We start from the raw sequence: 16946 nt of genomic DNA on the forward strand, positions 1-16946 counted from the left end.
TTAAATTAGATATACCATAGGCAGTTTAACCCATTGTGTTGTTTATTTTACATTCTTTCTAGTTTGTAAATATGTCTTTTTATTATTGAAAGGGTGAAAGGCTGGGTGTGGTGGCTCATACCTGTAAATCCCAGTACTTTGGGAGGCTGAGGTGGGCAGATCGCTTGAGGTCAAGCGTTCGAGACTAGCCTGGCCAACATGGCAAAACCCCGTCTGTACTAAAAATAAAAAGTTAGCCAGGCGTGGTGGTGTGTGCTTGTAAGCCCAGCTACTCAGGAGACTGAGACACGAGAATCACTTGGTCCCGGGAGGCGGAGGTTGCAGTGAGCCAGGATTGCGCCATTGCGCCACTGTACTCCAGCCTGGGTGACAGAGCAAGACTCTGTCTCAAAAAAAAAGGCCGGGTGCGATGGCTCACGCTTATAATCCCAGCACTTTGGGAGGCCAAGGTGGGCGGATCACCTGAGGTTGGGAGTTCAAGACCAGCCTGACCAACATGGAGAAACCTCGTGTCTACTAAAAATACAAAATTAGCTGGGCGTGGTGGTGCATGCCTGTAATCCCAGCTGCTTAGGAGGCTGAGGCAGGAGAATCACTTGAACCCAGGAGGCAGAGGTTGCAGTGAGCCAAGATTGTGCCATTGTACTCCAGCCTGGGCAACAAGAACGAAACTCCGTCTCAAGGAAAAAAAAAAAAGAGAAGTCGCCCAGCTAATTTTTTTGTGTTTTCAGTAGAGACAGGATTTTGCCACGTTAGTTGGGCTGGTCTCAAACTCCTGACTTCAAGTGATCTGCCCGCCTCAGTCTCCCACTCCCAAAGGATTGGGATTACAGGCGTGAGCCACTGTGCTCGACAATTTTTTTAAATTTAATTTGATACTGTTTAAAATGTTTTTTCCATTATTAAGGTAATCTAAGATCTTTACAAGTTTCTCCTAATATATAATCAGTTCTGTTTTTGTCAAAACTATTCTTGCAACCTGAATTTTCTATCCTTCATTTGTCACCATTGATTTTAATTTTGTTAGTGGTTAGTGACTTGAACTAAAAATTTTCAAATGTGGTTCTTATGAATGTCTTAGTCTGTTTTGTGCTGCTGTAATAAAATACTACAGACTGGGTAGTTTATAAACAATAGAAATTTACTTCTCAGTTCTAGAGTCTAAAAAGTCTAAGATCAAGGCACTGTTTTGTTGAGGGCTTATTCTCTGTTTCCGAGATGATGCCTTGTTGCTGCATCCTCCAGAGCGGACGGATGCTGTGTCCTCTGATGCCAGAGGTTCGAAAAAGGAAGGCAAGCTCCCTTCACCACGCCCTTTTATAAGGGCACCTAATCCTATTTATGAGGGCAGAGCCCTCATGACTCAGTCACCTCCCAGGTACTGCTGCATTAGGGATCAAGTTTCAACATGAATTTTGGAGACAAAAACGTTCCAACGATTGCAATGAAGATACCACTGTATAGTTTGGTAAATATCTTTGGAGCAGACAAAGGCATTTTTCATGACACTAAGGACTTCGCAACTGCTTTTCAAATTAGGATTATTGGCTTGAAAATGTTAACTATTTGGTGAACAATAAGGCCTCTGAAATCTTTGAGTAGTAACATTTGGGGAAGATGGAGTGTCCATGGTGCTCATTCTGCTGCTTCTTCATTTCTGTTAGCACCACTTTTGGGGATACTAATAGAAATGTATGTGTGATTTGTGTGGTCCATTTTCCTGTATCTTCTGTGGCCCTGTTGAACTCCACCTTGAAGATGATACTTGTTTTGGTGAATAGTAGCTCTTTTGCTTTTTATCTGCCTAATTTAAAAGTTAATGCTAAAAGACACACTCCACTTCCCTCCTTGAAGGCAATTACTTTTCATTCTTTCAGCTATTTTGTTGTTTACTTGTGTTCCTTCTTTTACTAATATGTAATACTTCACTTGACACTTCAGTTTTAGATATTACCTGTTATTCTGTCAGACAAGTTTTGGATCTCCATAGCCCTTTTGTCCTCCTTTTTCTCTTTTCTATAGTTATATCACAATTTTTCATTAAATTCGTACTCTGTGTAAATAAAGCCATAAAGTATACTTCGTTTAATTCTATTGTGAGTTCATATTTCACTTTATTTTCTTTTAATTTGTAAGTGTATTTTTAGTAGTTCAAAACTATTTTCCATATGATTAGACTCTTCAGATGAATGTTAGTATGATTTTTTTTTTTTTCTTAAAGCATGAAAACATCCTTTTTGAGACGGTCTTACTCTGTCATCCAGGCCAGAGTGCAGTGGAACATGATCATGGCTCACTGCAACCTCTGCTTCCTGGGCTCAAGCAATCCTCCCACCTCAACCCCCAGGTTAACCGGGGCTACAGGCACTTGCCACCACGCCTGGCTAATTTATATATATATTTTTGTAGAGATGGGGTCAAACTCCTAGGCTCAAGTGATCCTTCTGCCTCTGCCTCCCAAAGCACTGAGATTACAGGTGTGAGCCATCACATGTAGCCAGAAACATCCTGTATCTTCTCCAGTTGGGCTGCTTACCCCCTAGGCTTACTACACATTTTTTATTCTTGATATTTATTTCAGTTGGCCATAGGCCATATACTTCATTGTTCTCCAGTATTGGATCCCTTGTTTTCTGGATGCCATGTTTACCTCTTCAGTTTAATTCCCTTTTTCGCATGGAGCCATCTTCCCATAGTTTCTCCAGAGAACATAAATGGGGAAATTTGAGACCTTCCATGCCTGACTCTGTTCTTATTTGATAATTTAGATAAAACAATAACATTCTTTAAATTACTTTCCATATCCATCTATTTGTTTAAAACTACATTTCCATTCAGAGACTTTAGGAAGAGTAAGAATCTAATAGCATTGGTAGAATTGAGAACATCCTTCTAGCAAGGGGATTCCAGTGGAAGTGGGGAGAGATTACCCTCTCTTTTGGCTTTATAATAACATGTATCTTCTCAATTATCATGGATATCCCCTACCATAGGGCCTGTGTTTGAAGTGTCATCTTGAGTGAGTGCCAGTGCTGTGTCACTTGCTTCTACTTCTGCCAAGGAGCAGAGAATACTGGACTTTTTTCCATATTGAAATGATATATACTGTGTTAGTCTTTAACTTCGAAAACCATGTATTTTGAGTGTTTTCAAAAAGGTTAGTGTGTGATGTCTTTTTAAAAACTTCTCTGTGTTTGAAACTTCCAGAGACGACTTTAAAGTATAGAGAGTAGACTGATATAGAGGTCTCTCTCTACTTGTTTTTTTGCAATATGCCCCAAGTACAATATTTTCTCAAAATTTCACAGATATTGTTATATGAATGAATCTTTAGTTTGTTGAATCTTTTGCCTTGTTTGATCACCTATTTTGACTGACAATAAACATGTATTAAGTGTTTACCTTGTACCTTGTGCTTTTTAAATCCTTCAAAAACATCTCATGAAATTAGATTATATTGGTATACCCATTTTGCAGATGAAGTAATGAGGCTTAGAAAAAATAACTTGCTCAGGGTAATATCTTAGAGATATTAATTAGCTTGCTTTAGGTCACATAGAATTTTAGTGATGGAGCTAGTGTTCTAAACTGGTCAGACTGACTCAAAGCCTAATTCTTAACTTTTAAGTCATACCACCTGCCATATGATTTTGTTATCCTAATTTTGGCTATCCTTTGTATATTTAAAACATACTAGTTTTTCATTCTTACAAGTCTGCATTATGGATGATTTCAAGGTTCACATATTTGAAATTTTTTTACATTTTAAAAAGTATTAAGTTTGTATATTGAAGCTAAAAGTATTCTAATCCCGTTGGCTATAAACCAGTCGAAATTTTTCTAGATAATTCTGTTTCCTTTCCAAGTTTGTAATTTCTAATTTCATAATTTTTCAAGGATTGCCTGGACATCAGGAAGTTGAAGTTAAATATGTGGACTTTGGTAATACTGCAAAAATAACAATTAAAGACGTGCGTAAAATAAAGGATGAGTTTCTGACTGCCCCAGAGAAGGTAATCTATTATTTCTAGGGCCAGAATATCAGCACAAATATGGAAGTCTTTTTAGAAGCTGTTGTCACCATAGAAATGTTAACTACCATTTTTGTCTAGTTTCTGATACAGGGACTGTAGATAAATGTTGCTATGGTTACTACTGAAGAAATAGTATGTATATCATGGCAAATAAGCATATTAAACATTAATTCGGTGTATTTGTGTCTTAAATACTTGTTGGCAGCTTTTAATATATCATTTTGAGATCATATATTGTGGTAAGAGTCATGTTCATGATATATCAAGTTAAAAATGCTTATCTCAGAAGTACTTCTACTGTGATCACATTTATGCCTAAGTATATATGTGTATACAATAGAGAAGCCTGGGAGAATATGTAAAAAACTGAACCTTGTTTATCTCTGGGGAGTAGTAGTATTCTGAAAGAAGGATGAGAAGGGGCCTTATTTTCTAATTTATATACTGTCTGTTGCGTGAGTTGTTTTTAAGCTGTGTTTTTCATTTTAGGAAATGTGTAGTATTATAGAAAAACATTTTAAAATACAAATGAGCAGGCCGGGCACAGTGGCTCATGCCTGTAATCCCAGCACTTTGGGAGGCTGAGGGCGGGGAGATCATGAGCTCAGGAATTCGAGACTAGCCTGGCCAACATGATGAAACCCCGTCTCTACTAAAAAGATACAAAAAATTAGCCGGGTGTGGTGGCGTGTGCCTGTAATCCCAGTTACTTGGGAGGCTGAGGCAGGAGAATTGCTTGAACCCGGGAGGCGGAGGTTACAGTAAGCCGAGATCACGCCTTTGCACTCCAGCTTGGGTGACAGGGCGAGACTCGGTCTCAAAAAAAAAAAAAAAAAATTACAAATGAGCAAAAGGGAGAATCACTCAGAATCATTGTTCAATATTTTTGTTATCTATACTTTCAGATGCATCTTTTGTGCTTTCAGCAGTTATAAAATCAGACTATAAATTATCCTGTAACCTTCCTTTTACAAGTAATTAATGTATCATAAGTGTCTATAATGAATGCTTGTTATTCCAGTATGTGAATGTGCAACAGTTCATTCAGCCACTCTGCTTTCAGTGATTTGTGTTTATAAAGTACTTTTACAGACATCTTCACACATGATTTGATTATTTCTAATATGTATTAAATTCAGACGTAAAGATTAGTTTTGTACACACTTAAATAAAACTTGAATTCTAAAGTAGGTAGAAATTAAATTTTTTTCTTAATGGTGAAACTTTGTCTGACCCAGGCAATTAAATGTAAGTTGGCCTACATTGAACCATATAAAAGGACAATGCAGTGGTCCAAAGAAGCTAAAGAAAAATTTGAAGACAAGGCTCAAGATAAATTTATGACATGTTCAGTTATCAGTAAGTTCCATTTTTACTTGCTATGTAATCACATATGATTTTAAATAACATGAATAACATTTGTCAAATCTTAGAATAAATTCAGTGTGCCATCAGTAGTAGTGGTGAGAGATAAGATTTGTTGAGTATTAGGTACAATGGAATTATATCTTTTGTGGACTCTAAAGTCATCAGGACAAAAATCACCATAAAAGATCAAGTCACCCTTGACATGGCCCCTTGAAGGCCCTAAAGCCAGGAATTAGCTTCTTTTATTTGTTTGCATTTTTGTTAGGACTCTGTCCGTGTCCTTGACATAGTGGATGCTAACGTTTAATATCCAGGAAAGTGAGGGGAGGTGGGACATGATTGACAAATAGCTTTTCTTTGCCTCGCTGGCTTAAGCGAATTCGACTGTGGGTTCTCAGCATAATTTGAAAAAAGTTATTCCTTTTTTGGAGCAGTTGGGCCCAAAATAGAGTCTGACCACTAGCCCACAATTTTCTAACATAACAAGTTGTGAAAATCAACAGTTCAGTAGCAAAATTGGTTCTGAATTGGCATGAGGCTATATATAGTCTTTATCTCGTTTGTAGTGAATATTCATATTTTACTTCAAGGTAATGTTTGTTTATGGGCTGCTGCCCCAGACTCTGCTGGGGGTATTAGATACACATACAGGATAGGTGCCAAGTAGCTTTTCTTGTTAGAAGAATTTTGAATTCTGAAACATGCCTGGCCCCAAGGGTTTTAGATAGGGGGATTGGGAATCTGGTTTGGTTTTTTTGTTTTTTGAGACAGGGTTTCATTTTGTCACCCAAGCTGGAGTACAATGATGTGAACAATGCCTCACTGCAGCCTCAACCTCCATGGCTCAAGTGATCCTCCTGCCTTAGCCTCCCATGTAGCTGGGACCACAGGCACACGCCACTATGGCCAGCTAAGTTTTAAATATTTTTTGTAGAGATGAGATCTTACTTTGTTGCTCAGGCCAGTCTCGAACTTGTGGGCTCAAGCAATCCTCCCTTCTTGGCCTCCCAAAGTGCTGGGATTACAGGTGTGAGCCACTCTGCCTGACCAGGAATCTGTTTTTCATCTGATATTTTGATCAGTTCCAAAGCTGTAACACACACTGGCTGGGTTGGGTTTAATGAATAGTAGTGCAGGATGTATGAGACCATGTTTACTTAGCATAGATGTGTAGGACTTTCAGGGGTAGTTTTTACTGTATTCATGTCTGTCTTTTATCGTAAGACTATTGGACTATTCACTGTGAGGAAACTGGAGTTTAGAAAGTCATAACCTAGAAATGATAGTATATCTCTGATAACTTATTTACTTCAGAGCAAGAAATTGTTCTAAAGAAATAGCGTCATTTAAGAGGAATGTGATTATACAGACTGTATCTTAGGCTATAGAAGTTTTCTATCTAGCTTCTCTGAAATGAACAAATGAATTAGTCCTTGAACAGTCCCTACTGATTTTGAAGTAACTTTAACCTGAGAGACCCATAGGTGGTTCACATCACAGGACTCTGTGCAGACAACCCCCAGTACCAGTCCAGGACCAGGTAGACTCTCTGGGTGGCTAGATCTAGAAAGAGACAACAATCCCTGTAGTTCAGCTCACAGGAAGCCACATCCATAGGAAAAGGGGAAGAGTACTGCATCAAGGGAACACCCTGTGAGACAAAAAAATCTGAACAACAATCTTCAGCCTTAGACTTTCCCTCTGAGAGAACCTATCCAAATGAGAAAGAACCAGAAAACCAACCCTGGTAATATGACAAGGCTCTTCAACAGCCCCTCAAAATCACATTAGTTCAGCAGCAGTGGATCCAAACCAAGAAGTAGTCCCTGATTTACCTGAAAAATAATTCAGAAGGTTATTAAGCTAATCAGGAGAGAAGGCGAAACCCAATGCAAGGAAATCCAAAAAACAATGTAAGAAGTGAAAGGAGAAATATTCAGGGAAATAGCTTAAAACAATAAAAAATTCAGGAAGCTTTGGACACACTTTTAGAAATGTGAAATGTTCTGGAAAGTCTCAGCAATGGAACAAGTAGAAGAAAGAAATTCAGAGCTTGAAAACAAGGTCTTCGAATTAACCCAATCCAACAGAGACAAGGAAAAAAGAATAAGAAAATACGAGCAAAGCCTTCAAGAAGTCTGGGATTATGTTAAACGACCAAACCATAGAATTCTCTTCTTCCTCAGGAAAACATATTTAGGGAAAGAATTGAGGAAAACTTCCCCAGCCTTGCTAGAGACCTAGACATCCAAATGCAAGAAGTGCAAAGCTTAGAAAACATATTTGGGGGAATAATCAAGGAAAACTTCCCAGGCCTTGCTAGAGACCTAGACATCCAAATACAAGAAGCATGAAGACCTGGGAAATTCATCACAAAAAGATCTTTGCCTAGACACATTGTCATCAGGTTATCCAAAGTTAAGGATCTGAAGAGCTGTGAGAAGCACTAGGTAACCTATAAAGGAAAACCTATCAGATTACCAGCAGATTTATCAGCAGAAACCCTACAAGCTGGAAGGGATTGGGTCCCTATCTTCAACCTCCTCAAACAAAACAATTTATCAGCCAAAAATTTTCTTTCCAGTGAAACTAAGCATCATATATGAAGGAAAGATACAGTCTTTTTCAGACAAATAAAGGCTGAGACAATTTGCCATTACCAAGCCACCACTGCAAGAACTGCTAAAATTTTGGAGCTCTAAATCTTGAAACAAATCCTGGAAACACATCAAAACTGAATCTCTTCAGAGCATAAATCACACCAGACCTGTAAAACAGAAATACAAGTTAAAAGGCAAAAACAAAAAAAACCAAAGTACACAGGCAACAAAGATCACCATGAATGCAATGGTACTCACATTTCAATGTTAACATTGAATGTGAATGACCTAAATTCTCATGCTCACATAAGAGACACAGAACCACAGAATAGATAAGAATTCACCAATCAACCATCTCCTGCCTTCAGGAGACTCACATAACACATAAGGACTCACATAAACTTGAACTAAAGGGATGGGAAAAGGCATTTCATGCAAATAGACACCAAAAACAAGCAAGGGTAGTTATTCTTATATCAGACGAAACAAAGCAATGGCAGTTGAAGGAGACAGAGAGGAACATTGTATAATGGTAAACGGCCTTGTCCAACAGGAAAATATCATACTTTTAAATATATATGCACCTAACACTAGAGCTTCCAAATTTATAAGACAATTACTAATAGACCTAAGAAATGAGATAGACAGCAACACAATAATAGTAGGGGACTTCAGTATTCCACTGACATTATTAGACAGGTCATCAAGACAGTCAACAAAGAATGGATTAAAACTATACCTTGGAACAAATGGACTTAACAGATATATACGGAACATTTCATCTAACAACCATAAAATACCCATTCTGTTCAACAGCGTATGGAAATTTCTAAGACCATATGACCTCAATAAATTTAAGAAAATTGAAATTATATCAAGCACTGTCTCAGACCACAGTGGAAGAAAACTGGAAATCAAAAGGAACCTTCGAAACCATGCAAATACATGGAAATTAACCTGCTCCTGAATGAGCATTGGATCAAAAACAAAATCAAGATGGAAATTAAAAATTTCTTCAAACTGAATGACATAATGACACAACCTATCAAAACCTCTGGGTTACAGCAAAGGCGGGTGCTGAGAGGAACGTTCCTAGCCCTAAATACATACATCAAAAAGACTGAAAGAGCATAAACTGACACTCTAAGGTCACATCTCAAGGACTAGAGAAACAAGAACAAACCAAACCTAAACCTGTCAGAAGAAATAACTAAGGTCAGAGCAGAACTAAATGAAATTGATTGAAACAAACAAAAATACAAAAGATAAACAAAAAACTGGTTATTTGAAAAGGTAAATAAAATTGATAGACCATTAGCAAGATTAACCAAGAAGACGAGAGAAAATCCAAATAACCTCACTAACAAACGAAGCAGGAGATATTACAACGGACACCACTGAAATACAAAAGATCATTCAAGGCTACTATGAACACTTTTATGCACCTAAACTAGAAAACCTAGAAGAGATGGATAAATTCTGGAAAAATACAACCCTCCTAGCTTAAATCAGGAGGAATTAGATATCCTGAACAGACCAACCCCAAGCAGCAAGATTGAAATGGTAATTTAAAAATTACCAACAAAAAAAAGTTCAGGACCAGATGGATTCACAGCAGAATTCTACCAGACAATCAAAGAATTGGTACTAATCCTTTTGACACTATTCCACAAGATAGAGAAAGAAGGAACCTTCCGTAATTCATTCTATGAAGCCAGCATTACCCTAATACCAAAGCCGGGAAGGGCACAACCAAGAAAGAAAACTATAGACTGATATCCTTCATGAACATAGGTGTTAAAATCCTTAACAAAATAGTAGCTAACCGAATCCAACAACATATCAATAAAGTAATCCATGATCCAGTGAGTTTCATACCAGGGATGCAGGGATGTAACATATGCAAGTCAATAAATGTGATACACCATGTAAACAGAATTAAAAACAAAAATCACATGATCTCAGTAGATGCAGAAAAAGCATTCAACAAAATCCAGCATCCCTTTATGCTTAAAACTCTCAGGAATTCGGCGTACAAGGGACATACCTTAATGTATTAAAAGCCATCTATGACAAACCTACAGCCGACGTAATATTGAATGGGGAAAAGTTGAAAGCATTCCCTCTGAGAAGTGGAACTAGACAAGGATGCCCACTCTTACCTCTCCTCTTCAACATAGTATTGGAAGTCCTAGCCACAGCAGTCAGACAAGAGAAAGAAATAAAGGGCATCCAAATCGGTAAAGAAAAAGTTAAACTGTCACTGTTTGCTGATGATACGATCGTTTACCTTGAAAACTCTAAGGACTCCTCAAGAAAGCTCCTAGAACTGATAAAATAATTCATCGAAGTTTCCGGATACAAAATAAATGTACACAAATCAGTAGCTCTTCTGTACCCCAACAGCAACCAAGCGGAGAATCAAATCAAGAACTCAACCCGTTTTACAATAGCTGCAAAAAAATAAAAAACTTAGGAATATAACGAACCAAGAAGTCAAGACTGGAAAACCACAAAATACTGCTGAAAGAACTCATAGAGGACACAAACAAATGGAAACACATCCCATGGATGTGTAGAATCAATATTGGATGGGTAGAATCCATCTGATTCTACCATATTCCAATGGTACCCATATTAATGGGTAGAATCAATATTGTGAAAATGAACATACTGTCAAAAGCAATCTACAAATTCAATGCAATCTCCATCAAAATACCACCATCATTCTTCACAGAATTAGAAAAACAATTCTAAAATTCATATGGAACCAAAAAAGAGCCCACATAACCAAAGCAAGACTAAGCAAAAAGAACAAATTTGGAGGCATTACAATACCTGATTTCAAACTATGCTATAAGGCCATAGTCACCAAAACAGTGTGGTACTGGTACAAAAATAGGCACATAGACCAATGAAACAGAATAGAGAACCCAGAAATAAACCCGAATACTTACAGCCACTGATCTTTGACAAGGCAAACAAAAACATAAAGTGGGGAAAGGACACCCTTTTCAACAAATGATGCTAGGATAATTGGCTAGCCTCAGTAAGAGAATGAAACTGGATCCTCATCTCTCACCTTATATGAAAATCAACTCAAGACTGATTAAAGACTGAAATCTAAGAATGGAAATATAAAAATTCTAGAAGATACCATTGGAAAAACCCTTCTAGACATTGGGTTAGGCAAGGATTTCATGACCAAGAACCCGAAAGCAAATGCAATAAAAGCAAACATACATAGCTGGGACCTAATTGAACTAAAGAGCTTTTGCACGGCAAAAGGAATAGTCAGCAGAGTAAACAGACAACCCACAGAGTGGGAGAAAATCTTCACAATCTATGCATCTGACAAAGGACTAATATCCAGAATCTACAATGACCTCAAACAAATCAGTAAGAAAAAGACAATTTCATCAAAAAGTGGGCTAAGGACATGGATAGACAATTCTCCAAAGAAGATATACAAATGACCAAAAAGGTACGAAAAAATGCTCAACATCGCTAATGATCAGGGAAATGCAAATCAAAACTACAATGCGATGCCCCCTCACTCCTGCAAAAATGGCCATAATCAAAAAATCAGAAAACAGTTGATATGTGGGTGGGGTGAACAGGGAACACTTCTACACTGCTGGTGGGATTGTAAACTAGTACAGCTGCTATGGAAAACAGTGTGGAGATTCCTTAAAGAACTAAAAGTAGAACTACCATTTGATCCAGCCTTCCCACTGCTAGGTATCTACCCAGAGGAAAAGAAGTCATTACTCAAAAAAGACACTTGCACACGCATGTTTATAGCAGCACAATTCACAATTGCAAAATCGTGGAACCAACCCAAATGCCCATCAATCAATGAGTGGATAAAGAAACTGTGATATATATATATATATATATACACACACACACACACACACACGAATATGAATGATGGAATACTACTGCACAGCCATAAAAAGGAATGAATTAACAGCATTTGCAGTGACTTGGATGAGATTGGAGACTGTTATTTTAAGTGAAATAACTCAGGAATGGAAAACCAATAATCATACATTCTCACTGATATGTGGGAGCTAAGCTATGAGGAGGCAAAGGAATGGACTTTGGGGACTTGAGGGTAAAGTGGGAGGGGTGTGAAGGATAAAAGACTACAAATATGGTGCAGTATATACTGTTTGGGTGATGGGTGCACCAGAATCTCACAAATCACCACTAAAGAACTTATTCATTTAGCCAAATACCACCTGTACCCCTATAACTTAATGGAAAAAAAATTTAAAAACCTTTTAAATGTATACTGTTATAACTCTTATAACTTGGTTAATATAGAATGTTGCTGTTGGTAATGGTTATCTTTTTATTTAGAATCATTCTGACTAGCAGCTACCATCTGGAAAGGCATAGGCATATACGGATCTCAGTGCATTTTTTAGATATGTTTTCTAAAGAAATTTCTATCATATTTCAGATACTTATTGACCAATGTCCCTGTGCAGTGTACCATAAATAAGTAAACACACATGAGACGCAAGCCTTACACTCATTTAACTCCCAGTCTAGTTTAAGAAATAGATCTGATAAACAAAAAGAATTAAAAGTTAGATAGTTTGTCCTAAAAAACACAGGGACAGCAAAAAGTTCTAGTTAATTGAGGGCTCTAGATTGAGTTTTTCTTGTTTTAAACTTTGCGCCATTTTTATAAAAGCTGTAAACCTTTGCAGATGATCACTGGCCTGAGTTAACTTTCATTCACCTTGGTCCTCCTGGAACTTGGTTGAGTTCCATAAAACAATTAAGAATACAACAGAACACTTCTTCAAATGAATATATTTATATTTTTCTGAATCTAAAAGCTTTGAACTGATTTCTTTATATAATGGCACACAGTAACCTAAAATAAAATGTTCACTAATTTGTATATGTTACAGATAACACTGACCATTTATATCTGCAAAATGCTACTTTAACTCCTAGCCACTATGACGTTATTCTACAAGAAATGTCATGTATGCAAATGAAAGAAATTAAGTTTCCAATTTTTAAAAAATTGCCTCATTTAGGCCGGGTGCAGTGGCTCAGGCCTGTAATCCCAGCACTTTGGGAGGCCAAGGTGGGTAGATCATTTGAGGTCAGGAGTTCGAGACCAGCCTGGCCAACATGGTGAAACCCCGTCTCTACTAAAAATACAAAAAAAAAAATGAGCTGGGCGTGGTGGCACATGTCTGTAGTCCCAGCAACTCGGGAGGCTGAGATAGGAGAATCACTTGAATCCAGGAGGCCGAGGTTGCAGTGAGCCGAGATTGCACCACTGCACTCCAGCCTGGGCGACAGACTAAGACTCTGTCTCCAAAAAAAAAAAAAAAAAAAAGCCTCATTTTGTATATTTTGTGACATCTTTCTTTCCCCAAATTTTCTTAATGGTTTCACAGAAATTCTGGAAGATAATGTGCTCTTAGTTGAGCTTTTTGATTCTCTTGGTGTTCCTGAAATGACAACTACCAGTATTAATGACCAGCTAGTCAAAGAGGGCCTAGCATCTTATGAAATAGGGTAAGTAGATATGTAAACTTTCATTGTTAGTTCATGTTCATATGTAACATTGTAATTGCAAGAAGGGAAACTGGCATATCGTTCCCTATTGGAGATGTGCTTAGACTGTAGACCTGGGAATTTTCCCTGTCCTGGACCAGAAAAAATAGAAAATAATTGAAGTCATTAATCTAATGAGGACTAGAGTGACTTTTCCCTCCATTACTAAGAAACTCAGAAACCAAGAGAAAGGCTCCTTGAGAATGCTTCTAAGGAAAGGAGACTGGTGTCTTATTTCTGCTTAGGAAGCCCCTTGTGACTGATTGAGAAAGGAATTCGGAAGAGAAATGGCAGGATGGAGAATAAGCGTAGTGGTAGAGTAGCTTACATTTCCATTTGTAGAAATGTTAATTTTCCGGGATTCAAGTGGATACTTGGAATGATAACCAGGCTTGGGCCATTGTGCTAATACTTACCCCAGACAGGCTCGTGGTTAGGGTGACCCCAGAAGCAGAAGAGTAGAGTGGTAGCAAGGACAGGTGGGAGGGTTTTGAGGTCAAGACAAAGAATTCTTCCACAGTAGGGACTTGTGTAGTGGGAGTGGCCCTGGAGGAGGCTGAGGTGGGCGGATCACTTAAGAAGAGTTTGAGACCAACCTGTCCAATATGTTGTAACCGTCTCTACTGAAAATACAAAGATTAGCTGGGCATGGTGGCGTGCACCTATAGTCCCAGCTACTTGGGAGGCTGAGGCAGAAAAATCACTTGAACCCGGGAGGCGGAGGTTGCAGTGAGCTGAGATTGTGCCACTGCACTCCAGCCTGGGTGACAGAGCGAGACTCTGTCTTAAAAAGAAAAAAGAAAGCCAGTATTCAGATAGCACCCACACGTGATGCCTGTCAGCATAAGCCAAAGAAGTAGTGACACCCCATAGAGGCCTGCCGTGACTCATACTAGTGTTAATGATCTGTGGCCATGCTTTCCTGCTCACTCTCATGCTGGAGGAGCTAGAATCAGTAGCTTTTCCACTATAGGTCTCAAATGAGAGCGGAAAAGAAATGAGAATAAACATTCAAATTAATGTTGGTCTGGGCTGGGCACAGTGGCTCACGCCTGAAATCCCATCACTTTGGGAGGCTGAGGCAGGCAGATCATGAGGTCAGGAGTTTGAGACCATCCTGGCCAATATGGTGAAACTCTGCCTCTACTAAAAATACAAAAAATTAATGGGGCATGGTGGCGGGTGCCTATAATCCCAGCTACTTGGGAGGCTGAGGCAGGAGAACTGCTTGAACCCGGGAGGTGGAGGCTGCAGTGAGCCAAGATCATCTCACTGCACTTCAGCCTGGGTGACAGAGTGAGACTCCATTTAAAAAAAATTTTTTTTTTTTGGACTGAATCTTCTCCTTTCTTTTTAAAGTCAGGGTTATTGAAGTATAACTTATGTACAGTAAAAAGTCACCCGTTTTAGGTCCACAGTTAAATGAATTTTGACAAAAATAGTCATGTAAGCATCATCACAGTCGAGATACAGACCTGAGCTAATGCAAACAAATATTTTGCATACAATTCTTTTCATTAACTTTTGTTGTTTTTCAGGTACATCCTGAAAGATAATTCTCAAAAGCATATCGAAGTTTGGGATCCTTCTCCAGAAGAAATTATTTCAAATGAAGTACACAATTTAAACCCTGTGTCTGCAAAATCTCTCCCTAATGAGAATTTTCAGTCACTTTATAATAAGGAATTGCCTGTGCATATCTGTAATGTAATATCTCCTGAGAAGATTTATGTTCAGTGGTTGTTAACTGAAAACTTACTTAATAGGTATATATATTATATATAAGGAAAATATTGCAAATGATTTTATCCTTTATACTGTTTCAAATATCTAGAAGTCATAAATATAGATTTTACAAGCAAAATTATTTTAAGTTGTCTCTCAGCTAGTTAGAAGTATGAAAATAGGATATCTGTTGGCTGTTTCCCCTGTATTAGAATTTATTCATTCTACAAATACTTACTGAGGACCTACTTTATGACAACCAGTATTGTAAGTGTTAGGGATACCCTGGTATAAAACATAGACAAATCTTTGTTGTCATGTAACTTCAACTCTAGTAGAGGGAGAGAGAGTGAACAAATAAAATTTTTAGTGTGGCAGATGGTGATAAGGGAAATAGAAAAAATGAAATATTTGGGGAGGAAGGCACTTTTAGGATGGTCAAAGAAGACCTCAGAGACAGCGACATTTGAAACGGGCCTCAAAGAAGGAGGGAGGGAGGTAAGCCACATGAGTGTCTGAGGGAAGTTTCTCTCAGGCAGAAGGAAAAGCTAGTTCAAAAACCTGAGGAAGAAATACACTTGTACATTCAAGGAAAAGCAAGGTGTCCAGCTTGGCTGGAGTGGAATGAGCAAGTGGGGATAGTAGAAAACATGTAGCCAGAGAATTATATACGAAAAGGTTTGGAAAGTTAAATATTTTTTATCTCTGTAGTTTAGAAGAAAAGATGATAGCTGCCTATGAAAACTCAAAATGGGAACCTGTTAAATGGGAAAATGATATGCACTGTGCTGTTAAGATCCAAGATAAAAATCAGTGGCGAAGAGGCCAGATCATCAGAATGGTTACAGACACATTGGTAGAGGTAAATTGCAGAGTTAAAAGTATAATTGTGAAGGTGAATGCATTTTTTATTTTTTCCCCCAGAGTTAAAACAGTTTTCATTGAGTGTTTCAGTTTGCCAAAAAAATATTTCCAAGTGTTGTTTGTCTGTAGACTTAAAAAGTTATTATTTTCTTAGGTCTTGCTGTATGACGTGGGTGTTGAACTAGTAGTGAATGTTGACTGTTTAAGAAAACTTCAAGAAAATCTAAAGACAATGGGAAGACTCTCTTTGGAATGTTCTCTGGTAGACATAAGGTAGTTTTTAGCTCAGTAATTTTCTCATTATTTTAAATATTATTTTTAGATGGGTTCTTGTCAGTTTTAATTTTGCTAAGATATTCTGGAATTTTCCTAAAATCTAGTTAATTTTGGACTTTAAGAGGGGAAGAGAAAAGTTGGGAGCACATAAATTTAGTGGCATTAAGAAAGAGAGATTGGTGAGTGTGAAAGTATCGAGATAGAAATCAAACTGTTGAATATTAAAAAATTTTACTTTGAGGAACAACAAACACAAAAATAAATTGTATAAGTTTAAAATTGCATAGAAAGCTAAAAATATGTAAATTACCAAAAAGTCAATTTGTAAAGGATTCTGGGAAAATGACAGAACAGTTTTAGTCTGCTGGAATCCCACTATAAAAACAGCAACTTGGATAGTGAAACAGAAGACTACAGAGTCAATATCTACAGCAAAATCAGATGACAAGTTACTTCTGTGAGCCCTCAAATATTAGCAGGTGGGGTA

At 37.8% G+C, this 16946-nt stretch overlaps 1 protein-coding gene across 1 annotated transcript in view; it reads left to right on the forward strand.

Moving 5' to 3' along the window:
- Positions 1–16946, forward strand: part of RNF17 (ring finger protein 17) — a 112753-nt gene that overhangs the window by 61181 nt on the left and 34626 nt on the right. The window contains exons 18-23 of the mRNA XM_015120755.3: positions 3898–4013; positions 5273–5393; positions 13435–13555; positions 15133–15360; positions 16031–16181; positions 16338–16456. Coding sequence (XP_014976241.2) covers positions 3898–4013; positions 5273–5393; positions 13435–13555; positions 15133–15360; positions 16031–16181; positions 16338–16456 — 856 coding nt within the window. The remainder of the gene's footprint in view (positions 1–3897; positions 4014–5272; positions 5394–13434; positions 13556–15132; positions 15361–16030; positions 16182–16337; positions 16457–16946) is intronic.

This window comes from Macaca mulatta, chromosome 17 (genome assembly GCF_049350105.2).
Source record: "Macaca mulatta isolate MMU2019108-1 chromosome 17, T2T-MMU8v2.0, whole genome shotgun sequence".
Classification (NCBI taxonomy): domain Eukaryota; kingdom Metazoa; phylum Chordata; class Mammalia; order Primates; family Cercopithecidae; genus Macaca; species Macaca mulatta.